Genomic DNA, 15,908 nt, shown 5'->3' on the forward strand with positions numbered 1-15,908 from the left:
TCTCCCTTTCATTTCAGACTACGTCAACCTGTTCAGCACCAAGTGCCACGGCTGCGATTTCCCAGTGGAGGCCGGTGACAAGTTCATTGAAGCCCTGGGGCATACTTGGCATGACACCTGCTTCATCTGCGCAGTACGTTTTTGAGCCTGGGACTCTGATTTCCCTGAGAAGGGAGTGGTGGGGACCAAGTGAGGCCAGGTGACAACACGCCCCTTCCCTTTAGAAGTGGGCGAGAGCAGGAGGCTGAGGCATCACCGTGGAGCGGGGCTTTTTCTTTTCTTTTTTTTCCTTTTTTTCAAGATATGTAGATCATACAAAGTGTTCCATTAAAAAATATAAGCGGTTCCCATATAGCCAGTCCCCACACCCCCCACTCCTCCCACATCGACAGCTTCTTTCATCAGTGTGGCACATTCATTGCATTTGGTGAATACATTTTGGAGCACTGCTGCACCACATGGATAATAGTTTACATTGTAGTTTATGCTCTAGTCCCTTCAGTGGGTTATGGCAGGATATAAAATATCCTGCATCTGTCCCTGCAATATCAATGGGGACAACTCCAAGTCCTGAAAATGCCCCCATATCACACCTCTTTTTCCCTCTCCCTGTCCTCAGCATCTACCGTGGCCACTGTCTCCACGTCACTGATAAAATTTCTTCCATTGCTAGAGTCACAATAATTCTATAGTGTCATTATGCATAAGCCAGGGGGGTTTTGTTACTCTCAATTTCAGTAAGGATGAGAGAGTGTCCACGGAGCTGGCCAGCAGCGATCTGATCAGCAGGGACCTCAGTGGGCTTGAAAGAGGGCGGCTGGTACCCCACGGGTATGGGGGGTTCATATGTAATGAGGTGACGAGGCATCTCTCCCAGTTTCCCTCCGTGAACCCTAACTTGGAGTTATTGACTAAGCCTGTGAAAAGCTGAGCTGAGGTTCCTCCTGGTAGAAACTTGACCAAGTCAGCCTTTCCTTCTCCTAAGAGGGCCCGGCCTTGATCCCCAGCTGCCTGGAGGAAAGCCCTGGGTCAGCGCTTCCCCTCGGGCCCCTGATGTCAGCCGTGGGCCGTGACCCTGGCATTTTCTTCCCGAGGGCTTCGGGCTTGGGAGGGGACCTGATGGCTTAGACTCCACGCTGGAAGTGGGGAACGGTCGCCCCCGTAATGGGGCTCTTCAACTGACTAAACTTTATTTGGGAAAAATCAATGTGCTACCGTTACTGGATTCTGTCTAGGTTCTTGACTATGCTGCAGAAATGAATTTCAAGAGCACATCGGGTGAGTTAGGCCAGCAATTTATTCAGGTAGAGAGGGAAGAGAAATGGGAGAAAATAACAGATCATGGGTCCCAGGTAGAGAGGAAGGGGGTGAAAAGGAACAAAGCAGGCTGATTTACAGATGACAACTCCCCATTATAGATTATAAATGCCCAGGTTTACTTGCATAGTGATCCAAGCGGGGGAGAAGGCAGACAGTATTGGGGTCCAAGGCAAGAGAGGGCGAGTTCAGGCCTTACACCTGCTTCTGAACAGTTAATTATCCCACCGCTCTGCTAATGGCATAGGAGGAGACCCAGCTGGTTACTGTTTTGATTGATTACTCCCCGCCCCCATCAGTCCTCCAGGAGGCCTAGCTAATGTTTACTGGCAGGCACCATCCGTCCTAGCCTTCAGGAAGGGTGAGCTGATGGGGTGCATCAGAGTCACTCTGATTTCCTGTCTTTCAACTTTCCCTGGTTGCCTTTAAGCGTCCTTTAAATACATCAGGGCTCCCCCTAAAAGGGGACAGCAGTGTAAATGTACTGCCTCTGGGTTGTCCCCTGCACAGCCATGGCTCAGGGCAGCCCGGCACAGGCCACTGACCCTTGCCCTCAAGCCCTGGCTTGTCTGACACGGAGATGCTGCCTGCAAGTCTGGTTTCCCACTTTCCTTCCAAAAGGATCCGAGAGCTTTGAAGGTCCCGGGAAGGCCCGTCCTCTGAGGCTGCCTAAGGGGAGTGCCGTGCAGCATGGCGAGGCAACCATGGCAAAAGGGAGCTGGGGGGCCAGAGCCCCTCCAGCACGAGTCCTAGAAAAGACCAGAAGGGGCAGAGCCTTGGGACGGTTCAGGCTGCTGTTACCTGTCAGCTAAAGAGAATGAAGTAGAGGCACGAGTCTGCCTCGTGGATCTGCCGAAAGAAAGAGGCCACGTCCTGGCCTCTGGAGAGTCAGCACAGAGCATCGTCAGGGCTTCCCAAACCAGCTCCGTGGGGCACTCGTGTTCCACAAAGACGTATCAGTGTAACGGGGTCTGCAGTGCTTTGACTGGAAGACTTAGAGGAATTCTCTGTTCTCTTTCTACCTCTACCTCTATTTCCAAATCACTTTTAATGAGACTATATTATTCTAAAAAACAAAATAAAGCCAGAAAGAAAGGAAGACCTGGACCAACTCTCCTAGCTGATGTGCTGTTTGCCCACCAGTTACTTCCCTGGCCAGCACATACTTTAGACTAATTCAATTTACCAAAAATTCCTTGAGTTTGGGGAGTCCAAGGCTACCTCAGAGCAATTCTCCACCTTCAAGGAATTTCAAGACTTCGTAGGAAAATGAAGCTAACGTTACAAGCAATTAAGGGCCAGAGCAAGACAGTATCTTTAAAGTTCAAAGCGTGTCCATTGACCCCTGGGTGGCCGAGCAGGGCAGTGAGGGTCAGGGTGAGAACTGAGCTCCGGTCTGGCTCTGATACTTTTGGGTCTTACCCCAGTGGAAGGAAGTCTTACTGGCCCTTTTCCCTCTAATTCTAATTGGTTCCTGGCCCCTCCCCACGAGGGTGGGTACCAGGAGAGGTGGGCAGTAGCATAACTTCTGCAGGCTGCCCTCAGGGCTGCCACAGCTGGCCTTCAACCCGGCTGGAGCTGTGGTCAGCCCTGCCAGGGCCACCACCCGCCCACAGCCAGGCCCTGGGGCCATCAGGAGACCAAGCGAGGGGCTCGGACCATCCCTGCCATGCTCCAGGGCTGGGTGGGCTGGAGGGTGCCCCCACCATGCAGCCAGCTGGCACCCCACCTGCAGGCTCCTGGCCCCAGACCCTGAGCTCGCCCTCCGCCTGCAGGTTCCTGCCCTCAGCCCCATCTTACCAAAGAGCCCCTAAGGTCTCGCTCCTTCCTCGCTCCTCCGACTCCCCAGCGTGCCTCATCCCAAAGTCCTCACCAGCCGCAGCACCAGCCCAGACCAGCAGGGTCTCCCGCCACGTCTCTGGATGTTGGTGGGCAGCTCCTTGCCATCTCACTCCTGAGCTGCTTTTCTGTCTCTCCTAAATCCCAGTATTGCCGGTGAGGGCTTGGTGTCTCCATCTCGAACTTGTCTGCAGGAATTCAGGGCCAAGGCCAGGAGCCCGAGGCCACCAGCAGAGCCTGGTTATGCCTCCAGCCCTGCATCGGTGTGGGAGGCTTGCAGGGCCCACTGGCAGCCCAGGGGGATCTCAGCTGGGCCGCGCCCCCCTCCCCTCTCTCGGAGTCAACACGTGTTCTCACCCAGCGCCATGCCCCCCGTCCAGCGGGAACACCCCTGCACGGCTCCTGCATTGGCTTGGATGCAGCCCCAATTCTTTCTCCCCAGTGGGGCTTCTCAGTACCAGCCGAGGTTGGGGCCCACGGAAGGCAAGCTGACCCTGGCATTGCACGGTATCCCCGGGCGAGCCTGCATGTGGGTGGGCCAAGGCTCACGGGCTCTCTGCACACACCCTGAAGCCAGAACAGAGTCACCCACACATGCTCCCTCTCTGCTGTGGGTTGCGAGGAAATTACCGTGGGATTGGAATCCTGCAGGCCTGGGCATGGGCTCCAGAGACCCCGTGTGTAGCGTGGCGGGCTCGCTGGCCCACCCCGGGAGCCTCAGCAAGTGTCAGCAACTTTCTTCTTTCAGCGATCCGTCTCCATCCTGAGGCTGAACTGCTGTCCTGTCATAAGGATATGTAACTTTGTCTCCTTCCCCCCCCCCATGTACTATTGCACTGCATACACTTTTTCCATATCACCCTTTTTCACGATGACATTTTTATTCCATTGGGGAAAAAAATGCACCATAAAAATTCATTTTCCCACTGAGCTGAAATTTCAGTTGTCTTCAGTTTTTCCTTGTCACAAGTAATTCTATGTGCTTTCCTGCAGATAAAATTGTCCAGGGTGGCATTCCCGGGTTATAGGATAGACACCTCTGTGCTGTTAAGTGTTGCCATGTCCCCCTACAGACCAAATGTTGCCCCTGGGTAGAACTGACTTTTGACTAATTATTGTTCTCGCCCCACTTTCGGCTGGAGTCAAGTTAAAGGTGACCAGCCACCATTCTGTTTTTCGTTTTTGCTTTTTGCTTTATTTGTTTTGCTAGATTCATAGGTGTCCGGTGGTATCTCAAGGAGGTTTCACTTTATTTTTCTTCACTGATTAGTGAGGCTAACCCTGCCTGATGTGTCTGTTGGAGTTCTGGTGGTTTGTCTTGGGGACACTGGCTTGTGAACGTGCACTGACTCCTTGCACATTTTAGATAGCATCAGTCAAATGTCTTCATCGGGCTTATCTTCTCCATTCAGCTCAGTTTAATTAATTTAATGTAAAATTCCATTTAGTTTCATTCCATGTTCCTCAATGGAAGGCTTTGTGTTGTCATCGTTCACGCCGGCCACTCTGCTCGGGTCACTGAGAACTTGTAGCGGGGCCAACGGGCTGGTGTCCATGTGACAGCGCTCTCTCTTCTGGGGGTGCTGGCAACGCCCTTGCCCCGTCGCAGCCTCTGGCTCCTGCCCGCGCCCTGTCTCACGCTCACGGCCGTGTGTTCTCTGCCACAGGTCTGCCACGTGAACCTGGAGGGGCAGCCGTTCTACTCCAAGAAGGACAAGCCCCTGTGCAAGAAGCATGCGCACGCCATCAACGTGTAGGGCCCGGGGCCTCGGTGTGGACAAGGCCGCTGCCCCTGCCGCCGCCGGGAGGGACTTGTGGAGGCTGCTGTTTCTTTTTGGGGGAGAGGGGGAAGGCAGGAAGCGCTCGAGTCCCTTTGAAGTATAATTTTAGTCCTTTCTTCTGTACACACATCATGTATTTGCATAGTTCAGACTAGAAGCCAAATGAAGATTCTAAACCAAGCTAGTAATTAATCCAAGACTGGAATTGTACTTCAAACATTGAATTCCGAGAACGCAACAAGTGAAAAACAAAAAAGGAACTTTCCCGAAGCGATTCGCTTCCCTGAGGTCACCAGAGTAGCCCCAGAAGTTATGGAGACTCCAGCGCGTTCGGTGGAGTCCTTTGGAACTTGCTTCTCTGGCAAACAGTGTGGGGTGCCAAACAGTCCTCGCCACGGGGTATTTTTAGAGCCGCGGCTGAGAGCTCGTTAGCTGAGACCGGCTGGGCCTTCCTTGCCAAAAAAGGAAGCGTTGTTCCATTCCTGGTGTCATGGAGCTACCTCTGCACGTCAGGCTTTAGGCTTCCGAGAGCACAGGCTGGGAACACTCAACAGGAGCCCAGGCGTGGGGAAGGAATTTGGGGCCCAGGCGGGCCAGCGGCTGTCTTCTGGGGGCCCCTGGGCGATGCCGAGGGCTACGGGAGGGCTCTGGCCCCACTGCAGGCCAGCCAGCGCAAGAGGGCCCTCCAGCTGCCCCCTTTCAGGTCCAGACAGCCGCTCTTCTCAGAGGCTCCGCTCCTGTTTGAACTGTGGCAGGATGGTGGAATTGGGATTTTCCAGTTTTGCTTTGCAGCGTGTGAAAGGAGATTTCGAAAAGGTTCTGGGTTGGGTTTGGCTTTTGTGTTTTGCTTTGAGAGGTTCCTTAGCATGAATGTCCAGCACTGTGCATGAATTTCAACCCCCTCACCCGCCCTGAGGCCGCTGGCTTATCAAGCCTCCCTTGGCACCCCCACCCCCCGCCCCATGCCTGACAGGCTTGGTGACCCCTGGAAGAGGGAGCGGGTGTCTGCAGCTGGAGGGCAGAGCGGGCTGGGAGCAGGCCCAGACTCTGGGAGGCAGGGAGGAGAAGGACTTTCTGCCAACCTCAGTGAGGATGGACGGGTGGGCGGAACCCCCCACTCAGATCCGCATCCTTTCTGGAACGTTCTTTTAAATGCAGCACCACCTGTTATGAACAAGTGTGTCGACTGCTGGAAGGAAGAGGTGGCCTGTTAGGGACTGGGTAGCCGTTTTGGTCATTATTTTGAAAATGTGGGAGCTGAGTTGATCCAGCAAGTATTTAAGTATTTATTGAAATAGACTCGCATCGTCAAGCTTCTTTACAATATTAGCGATAGTGTCTGGGTTAGGCAGGCCTTTTAGAGCTGTTTGCTGATAGTGAGGCTTACCTTCCAAGGCTAAAAACGGCAAGTATTTAAGTATTTATTGAAATAGACTCGCATCGTCAAGCTTCTTTACAATATTAGCGGCAGTGTCTGGGTTAGGCAAGCCTTTTAGAGCTGTTTGGTGATAAAGGCTTTCCTGCTGAGCTGTGAAGGATAGCGTCTTTCCTTCTGAGGAGGCCTGTTACTCTGCTCGCTGAAAATGGCACTGACGCAAGCGGACTGAGTGGAGGTTTCTCACTTGAGCACAGTACGCTGGCACTCTGCAACTCACTGCTACTCCCTCCTCGCTCTTGCTGTGGGTTTGCTCTTTGCATGTTTAAAATGTGTTACGGGGATGCACTAGCATTCTCCATCTTCTAAGAACTGAGGCTTCCAGGGAGGGGGCTGCTACCTTCCCCATGTCTGCTTCTTCCTGCGGGAAGAGGACGCTGCCGGGAAGGTTTGCTTCCAGGGTGAAAACGCCACCTCCCCCAGCGAGCACCAGAGGGGCATCAGCTTTCCACTGCCCGGCCCTGCTTTACCTTGGGCGAGTGAGAAAGGGAGTGCAAAGCACCAGGCAGAGGAAGAGCTGCTGGGAGTGCCTGGAGACCTTTCAGGAGGATAAACAAAGACCTTGGAGCATCGTTACTTTTAGAAAGCTCAAATATTCAGGGACAGGGAGGTGCTGACTGGACAGAAAGGCTATAAACAGGTTTTCTACAAAGAAGAAAATCTATTCAGTTATCAGGGACTGGTCTGGAAAGAAACAAACAAAACAAAACAAAACAAAAAACCCAGTTCCTTAGAACGAAGTTTCCAAAGTCTCTTTGTAAAGATTTGATACACACACACACGTGTGGATGATCATTAAAAAGAACAGTGAAACATCTCGAAGGCGACCGTCGCCATGGTCATTTATCGAAATCAGTTTTTCTCCGTCTCAGAGACACTGTAGAGTCTGCTGACACTCTTATTTACCAAAAAAAAAACAACAATTAAACAAACAATACTTTAAAGGTCGTAGGCAAAGGAGGTAGTTTTGAGTGTGGTTCCTTAAGTCTGGCATTGTAAGTTGAGACAAAGCTTCTCTTTCCGGCTAACATCATGAATGGCTCACAGCACCGCACACACTTTTGGATAGTTGATGGTGGGAAATACACTTTGGATCCACATTTCTTATCTCCTCATCGTTTTGAGCTTGATTGAACTTTTATAAACCTTACCTTTTTGCACCTGAGTGACTGACAGCTGCAGTGTTCGTGTCAGGAATCTAGCTTTTATAATGTTGACTTTCAGCCCCGGTATTCTTGATTGGGGATTTTTTTTTTTTAATTAAGATTTCAGAAATGGAATGTAGTGTGTTAAAGGTGTGCCCAAAAATATTTTGCATGTTTTCTTTTGGCCTGTGTGAATTCTGCCTTTTAGCAAAATAAAACTCCAAAGAGGATGTACAGATTTTTCTGTGTTAAGTTTTTTCATGTGACTCCACAGTGGGTTATATCTATGTGGCCATAAGTAAATGTGCCTTGGAGAAGTAACACATACAACTCACTCACTCTGATGACTGTGGGACTCGGCAGCGGTGCAGTTGCCTTGTTTAAACACATGAATAGGTGGATAATCCTAATGTTTTGCATACAAGGTGAATTACCAGGTAAATAATAAACTGCAGAGCAGGCCTAGCCTTCCATTTTTTGGGGAAAGGTTTATTTCTTTAGTACTTGGTGATCAAATATTTCAGATTTACTTATTTTTATTCTGCTCTAAATGGCTTGGTTTCTAGAAAAATTGCTATATTTTCTTCCACATCATTTGTTTTGAAATAGGCTCAGAAAAATCCTTGAGGTATTTATGTATGTATGTAGGTGTGTATGTTTCTTTTTTTGTATACTCAAGGTATTTTAAAATTTATAAAGACTCATCTGAGGGCACTATGGTTTAAAAACCCAATTCGTTCTTTTTCAAAGTATTAACTTTAAAGGAGAGGAAAAAGTTTCCTGATATGTTTGATTTTTCAAAGCTCTCAAATGAGATTTTGGAAGAGCCATGCAATTATAAGTAGAAATAAAATCTCATTGTTTTAGAACTTTTTAAAAAGCTAGAGCAATTTTTAAATAGACGATGGAGAAAAACAGGTTCACAGAGTCATAGAATTTAAAGCTGGAAGGAATCGATGCAATCTTCTGGGTATTTTCCGGAGGAGAAAACAGATACCCAGAAAGGGGAAGTGGTTTCCCAGGGCACCTGCCTGGCTGGGGGCAGCGGGGTGCCGGGGAATAAACATGGACTTTGACTTGATAAGACCAGGGCTTAACTCGGGGCTCTGCCGCCTGAGGGACACTGAGAGTCTCTCTAAGCCTCTTTATCTACCTGAAAATGGAGGTCATGCCATCTGCCTCACAGGGATGTTTTGAGAACCCACGGTCGTAACTTTTGAAAGAAAATTGCAACACAAGCGTTGGTCATTATTGTCACGGAAGAGTGGTGACGGAACCCTAGGCCTTCCACTGCCACTTTATAGTCTCAACTCTGCGACTTGCTCATGTGGAAGAAATACTCTGCAAAAAGCAGCGGCGAGGCTTTCATAATCGCCCAGAAACGTGGAGGCATGGATCAGAATTTCACCTGATCCCCTTGTCTCAACATTTGTGCCCTCTCCGCTGGAGACTTTTGGAGGGAATAAAAGTGGATGTTCATTTGCTCATTCATTCATTCCTTCAGCAAATATTTACTGAACACCTACTATGTACCGGGCTCTGCTATGGGCACTGGGGTCACGGCAGTAAATAAAATAGACGAAAACCTCTGCTCCCGTGGGGCTTATATTTAGTGGGTTGGATTCAGCTAAGCAAGGTAAAAAATGTTTCGTAGTGATGAGCAATAAGGAGAAATATTGTATTTAAAGCTACTTTGCCGGGCAACACTGGTGCTGATAAAGGCATGGCATGAGGCATAGGATCTGGACCGATGAAGTTTGGGGGGCTGCTACATGCATCGTTCACCCTGGAGATTCGCAATGTGTGTGCGTGAACCTTGCGAGTCGTCAGCCCCTCAGTACCGGAGCACCGAAGTGGGGCTCCAGTTTGGAAATCACTGCTGGGAGGATCAGTTTTGGTTCTCCCGAGCTGTGGCTTTCCGAGGACATTCCTGATGTCAAATTGGCTTTCTCAGCGTTCTGCTCACCCGTGTGGTCTACTGTTCATGGCACAGGTGACACCTGTGTGGCCAGGCCATGTTCTAGACATAAGAGGACAATGCAGGCAGGTGCCCTGCCTTCTCAGAACTTCCTTTTTAAAGGAAAGAACTGGGCAATCCACAGGGAATATATAGTCAACATAATTTGAAATAGTGATGAGTGCCTTGGGAAAATAACACAGGTCATGTGCCATGGGCGGGGACAGGCTGCTGTCGATTCATCAGTCGGGGAAGACCTGGATGACAAGAAAAAAAACAACCAAACCAAACTCGGAAGAGCTAAATGCGATGGTTCTAAGGAAACCACAGTGGCACAGTGAAGGCACAGAGAGAAGGTTGTTCCAAGGGCTTACCTCCAATGCTACTAATGCAAAGAGATAGAATACGTGGCAGGCTCTAACTAAAGAGAAAGAACCTGATTTCGATGGAAGAATGAATCTTATTTTTCCTGTTCAAAAGCAGTTCATCAGGCAGTTCTGTATGAATAAAGAAAGAGTGTCAAGGTCGTATGTAATTGTCCAAAGTCTGGGAAACCCAGAGCTATGCTTGTGGGAGCACCCACACAACCTGCACGCACGTGCAGGCACACACACACACATTACTTTTTACTTAATTGTACTCAGACAATATTGTTCTGAGATTTGCTTTCATTTTTCTTTTTCCCCCAAAACGCCCCATTTTTCACCTGTGAACTTCACTGTCTGGTCCTCATTAAACCTCTACAAAACATGTACTGAGGTTTCTCTGGCTAATAACGACCATGAGTTAACCTCCTGAGCTTGTGGAATAAGTCCTGCCACGGCTCTTACCAAGGCAGCCAGCTGCGTCTGGCGTTCAGTGCCGCCCGCTGAGTGTCGTGGGTCTGGATCTCGCTCTGCGGCCTCGCCTGGGTGCCCCCAGCCGGCACCCAGTCCGTCGGTTCCCCAGGGTGGCAGAGCGGCCATACCTGTGCTCCTGCCGGCCCTTTCTTCCAGGATAGACACTGTCCCGGCAGGCGCGGTGACTGGTTCAAGGCGCGGGTTTGTGAACCAAGCCAGAGCAGTCAGTCCTTCCCTGAGGCTTCGCTAAAGCTGGAGCTGGGAGAGAGATTCCCATCTCACTAGCAGCGGGGCCAGAAGGAGGTGAGGCCAGCAGCCCCCTCCTGTGCAGAGAAAGCCTGCTTGTGATTGGAGAGAACGAGGCCCACAGGCCCTGAGAAGCAAAGGGTAGCGACGTCCTGCCAACACGGGGTGCCCGTGCCTGCTCATTCCTGAGGCTGCATGCCAGTCCACTCCTTGGCAAGTTCCCCCTTTCTCCTGGAGCTTGTTTAAATGGGGTTTCTGTCACTTGCAACCCAAAGCAACTCAACTGGTGCGACGCCCAGCGCCGAATTCCAGAAGTCTGCCACTCTTCTTAGCCGTGCCATCCCATGCACACACTGTGAGTAAAGGCAGAATGCTAATTATTGTCAACATGGTTTCACGACAAATCTCAGTCCTGCAGCCCGTGACCCCTCCCCAGTAGGCATTCTGGAGCCACCACTGGCTAAGTCCATCACCCGGCCACCCAGCACCTAACCCGCCTCTCCTCTTGTCATCCTCCTTTCAGTGACTTGCGAGCACCACCCAGTCCCTGAAACTAGAAGCCGGGGAGTCAGTGTCCTCCTTCCAGGCCCGTGCTCTCTGACCACCAGCATTACCACCTGCCGCCCAGCTTCCTGAACGTCCCATCCTCAGGGCTCCTGCCTTCAGGCGTGTCTGTTCTGGGCCATCTTCACTTCCCAAATGACCGCCCTGTCTCCCTTTTGCCCCATACCGGACCAAGAGAGATCTTTCCAAAATTAAATCTGACCACCTAACGGTCCTGCTTAACCTTCATAAATGAATGTCCATCGTCCCTGGAGAAGGCCCAAACTACTTTACCTGCTCCCAGGACCCACACGTGCCAGTCCTGGTCTCCCCTCACCTGCTGGGAGCCCCCGTCTAATAGCACGCCTTCGTCCTGGCCACAGCGTCGTTCCTATGTGTTTACCCATCTGTCTTTCTCACCTGTTGACACAAGCGGCATCTAGGGGGAAAGACCATTTGCAGCAGGCTTGGGTCTTAGCCATGCTCTGAAAACCTCTGCACACTCCTCCTGCAGAAGATTGTGTTTTTCTTTCCTTTCCTTCTATAGTTCGGCATTTGACTGGAGAGATTTAGTACCGAAATGGCAAAAGGATGGCATCGTCATCATTGAACTGGGAGCTGAGTTCCTTTTTTCATGAGCAAATTCTATTTAAAACCCACAACATTTTATTAAGTAACTTCTCACGTGGGAAGCATGTGGCTCAAGCAATGGAGCCCCCCGTTCCCGCATGGGAGGTCCCTTGTTTGGTTTCTGGTGCCTTCTAAAGAAGACAGCGAGCTTATGCAACAGGAAGGCGTGGCAAGCTGATGCAGCAAGAGACACAAGAAGAAGAACATAATGAGAGACACAACAAAGCAGGGAGTGGAGGTTCCCAGTGCCTCCCAAAGAGAGTGAGCAAGACAGTGAGCTGGCACGACTGGCAGGTGTGGCGAACTGATGCAACAAGAGACACAAGAAGGAAAATACAGTGAGAGACACAACAAAGCAGGGAACAGAGGTGGCTCCAGTGATGGGGCGCCTCCCTACCATATCCTGGGTTCGGCTTCTGGTGCCTCCTAAAGAAACAATGAAAAGAAACAGACACAGCACGTGCAAACGATGAGGGGGTAGCAAGAAATAAATAAAAATAAATCTTTAAAAAAAATTCTTACAGACTACCTTTCTGTTTGCAAATCAGCTATTTCTTTATCTAACTCTAGTTCAAAGCCTATTTGATCCATAAATGTAGGTATAACAAGACTATTTCAGAATAGCTTTTAGATTTAGGAAAGGAGCCAACCAACAGCGCTTTTAATTTTTCAGTTCTAATGAAGCACTTGGCATTGCCAGAGGTTCCTGGCACTTGGGGAGAATTGGTGCAGGGCATCTACGTGTGCTGGGGGTAGATGACGGAATACAAGCAGGAATGGTGGTTCTATCTTGTGTGTAAAGCCATCTTTACGGGGACCCCTGCAGAATTTCCTCCCGATATACTTGTGACTCTATGGTGAATGACAGGATATGGAGGCATTGGGAGAAAAGGAGACACAGCCTGGGACCAGGTTGTGTGGGGCCATCTTTAGGAAAAAGAAGAAACTACAAAGACAAAATTAAGGCTGGAAGTGAGCATTCGTGTACAATGAGAAAATAAAGCACAACAAATTGCACGGATCTCTTTCTTCTGAAATCTCTTTAGGCAAGTTGTCAGAATGCTCCCCGACTGCAACCTGGCCTCTGCTCCCAAACTAGAACATTCCAGCAATTCTCAGGACTCACAGGGGCCTTTGAGAGTAAGGGGCCCTAAAGTTTAAACACTTTCAGTTTCCTGATAAAACCACTCTGGACCCAGCCCACAGAAAGACGGACACTGCCATCGGGGTCCTGGCGCCTTGTGCCTGCTCTGTGCTCTGAGTTGGGAGCTGGCCACTTCTACCCAGGGCTGCCCCTGGAGCCAGGAGCAAGACTGGAGCTGGGATGGTAAATCAGATAACTGAGTGGGGCCAGGCTGAAAATGGCACAGGACTGTGCAGCTCCCACCTCCAAAACAGGACATTACCCTTCTCCACCTCCTACTTGACTTATCTCCATCTTACCAGCCCTAGTTTTAATACCAAGGTAGCCCAGATGGTAAGCAAGCTGTTGAATGGTAAGGTAACATTAGGGTGGAAGCTTAGGAGGAAGGACCAGGGCCTTGCAAACAAAACCCCAGGCCATGGCTCAGACCTGTGCTAGGATGCCAGGTCCTTTCTGAGTTGCTTGGAAGGGAGCTCATCAGAATCCTCTAGTAGGCTGTAGGCTGCTGAGGTGGTTAGGGTCGTGCATCAGCTTAGCCTGGTTTTAGTGTCTCGTTGCTTTGGTCAAGCAAGCACTGGCCTGATTGCTACTGTGAGGACATTTCATGGACTTAAATCACCAGTAAGTTGTTTGCATCTATGGCTGATGACAGCTACAGTCAACTGAGGAGACTGACTTCAGTAATACTTCAACAATAAGAGAATCCAACCAGTTGAAGGCATTGAAAGGAGAAGCGATGCTTTCAGCAATCAGAAGGGAGAGTTTCCGTCTCTCCTGCAGCAGCCAGCACCTCCTGGGGAACTCATGGAGCAAACTTCACGGGAGTTCCCAGCTGGAGGCCTGCCCTATGGAATTTGAACTTGTGCGTCCCCATACTTGGCGTGATACAGCTCATAAAAAATCGCACAATATTTACTGATATCTTCAACTGGTTCTGTTTCCCTAGAGAACCCAGGCCATTGCAGCTGCTAACCAGAATGTGACTTTAAAGGACAGGAAAACAAGCTTTTTGTTGTGCTTCTTCTATATGCCGAGCATAGCACTCAACCCTTTATGTATCTTTTCTCTCACTGAATCTTTATAATCCTCCTTAGGCAGGGAAATGAGGTGTTTAACTTTTCCCAAAGTACAGCTAAGACTATACTTCAGGAGGCATTCTATCTGAAGTCCTGTCAGGTAAACTGGTTTCAAAATTCCTCTCCTTCATGGAAAGACTATATTCTCCCAGAAGTACTAGAGGATGAGAGTTCAGTTCCATCCACAAACGTTTCCAGAACCTCTGTTTTGAGCCAGGCTGTATTAGTCAGCCAAAGGGGTGCTGATGCAAAATACCAGAAATTGCTTGGTTTTTATGAAGGGTATTTACCTGGGGTAGGAGCTTACAGATACCAGGCCATAGGCTTAAGTTACTTCCCTCACCAAAGTCTATTTTCACATGTTGGAGCAAGATGGCTGCCGACAGCTGTGAAGGTTCAGGCTTCCTGGGTTCCTCCCTTCCAGGGTCTTGCTCCTCTCTGGGTTCAAGGTTCCTTTCTTCCCAGGGCTTGCTTCTTCCTGGCCTCAGGGTTCCTCTCTTCCTGGGACTTGTGTCTCTTTCTTCTGTGCGCTTACTTCCTGGGGCTCCAGCTTAAGGCTTCAGCATCAAACTCCAACATCAAAACTCCAACATCAAAAACCCTCAGCTCTGTCCTTTGCCCTGCCTTGTATCTTTGAGTCCCCACCCACTAAAGGGTGGGCACTCAACACCCTATGGGCACAAGAGGTTTGCATAATTACCTAATCAAGTAAACCTATGAATCCAATATAATCTAATATGCCCAGAGGAAATGATCAATTTACAAACATAATCCAATATTTCTTTTTGGAATTCATCAGTAATATCAAACTGCTACACAGGCCTTGGGCTACATACTATAAATGCAGAGACAAAATCCCTACCCTCATGGAGCTCATTTGATGGAGAAATGAGACAATGTTCAGCTTTAAAAGTCATGCTCTTTGTTTTAAGTTACTTATTAAATAAAACGGATGCCCTGAAGATGCACTGTAACATCACTTACTCCACGTCCAATGCTGGGTACCACAGTCTGAGAAGCAGAATGCAAGTGACAGGGCAGAAATAAACTTGGGATGCTCTGGGACTCGTGCAGCCTGGGAGTGGACAGCGAAAGCTCTCGAGAGAAGGCAATTCCTGAGCTAAGGCTGGAGCAAACAACTGCAGCCCAGCCCAAGCCGAAGCCCGTCTTAATTACCAATCCCACGGGGCTGTATCTGAAGGAAGGCTCATTAAGAGCAGCGGTTTATTTCGTTTCCCCTTCAGCATGAACACTAGCATACCTATGACTTTCTAGAAGGAGCAGGAAAGAGAACCAAAGTTAACTGAGTGCTGGCTCTGCCAGGCCCGCTGAAGATACCCTCTCAGTTAACTCTCTCATCTGTCCCATTAGACTGATATCACCCCCATTTCATGGATAAAGAAATCGGGATTCAGAGAGGCTGGTAAACTTTGCCCAAAGTGAAAAACTGGGGAGCACAGCCAGGATATCTATGCTGCTGCTTAACCTGCTTCTGAGGGGTCTCTCTTTCCTGGGTGGGTGCAGCAGCAGTCAAGATAACGGTGGCACCCGCTTCAGGTGTCAAGGAGGAGGGAAGGACGAATAGAGATGCATTTTAGGAGCTCTTTGGTCCTCTCGTTTCGGTCACAAACGAGAGGAGGGGACCTCCTTCTGGACGGCAGCGCCCAACCTCGCCGGCCCCGCGCTGCTGCGCCTGGACTTGGAGAGCGGCCTTCCGGAGCGCCCGCTGAGGCCCGCTTGCTGCAGTTTATAATTTACTGTCAACAGCTGGCCGTTCCTAATTACACCCGTACAAGCGCGTCTGCGCTTTTAGGAAACCAGTACTTTTCGTCACGGTTCTCAGTGGTAAACCAGCGACTTCTTCAGCTCTGTGAATCTCCTCAGCCTGTTGGGCCTCGACTCCGAGACCCTGGATGTGAGCTAGAGACGAGTGGATGCTGGCCAGGGCCCCGGGGA

At 49.9% G+C, this 15,908-nt stretch overlaps 1 protein-coding gene across 3 annotated transcripts in view; it reads left to right on the forward strand.

Moving 5' to 3' along the window:
* The window catches only part of LDB3 (LIM domain binding 3), a 59,391-nt gene extending 51,636 nt beyond the window's left edge, over window positions 1-7,755 (forward strand). For all 3 annotated transcript variants that reach the window (XM_004483216.4, XM_004483217.4, XM_004483218.4), the window contains 2 exons: window positions 18-133; window positions 4,824-7,755. In XM_004483216.4, the coding sequence (XP_004483273.1) occupies window positions 18-133; window positions 4,824-4,913 (206 nt within the window). In that variant the 3' untranslated portion in view covers window positions 4,914-7,755. The remainder of the gene's footprint in view (window positions 1-17; window positions 134-4,823) is intronic.
* The last annotated feature ends 8,153 nt before the right edge of the window (window positions 7,756-15,908 follow it).

This window comes from Dasypus novemcinctus, chromosome 6, assembly GCF_030445035.2.
Source record: "Dasypus novemcinctus isolate mDasNov1 chromosome 6, mDasNov1.1.hap2, whole genome shotgun sequence".
NCBI lineage: Eukaryota > Metazoa > Chordata > Mammalia > Cingulata > Dasypodidae > Dasypus > Dasypus novemcinctus.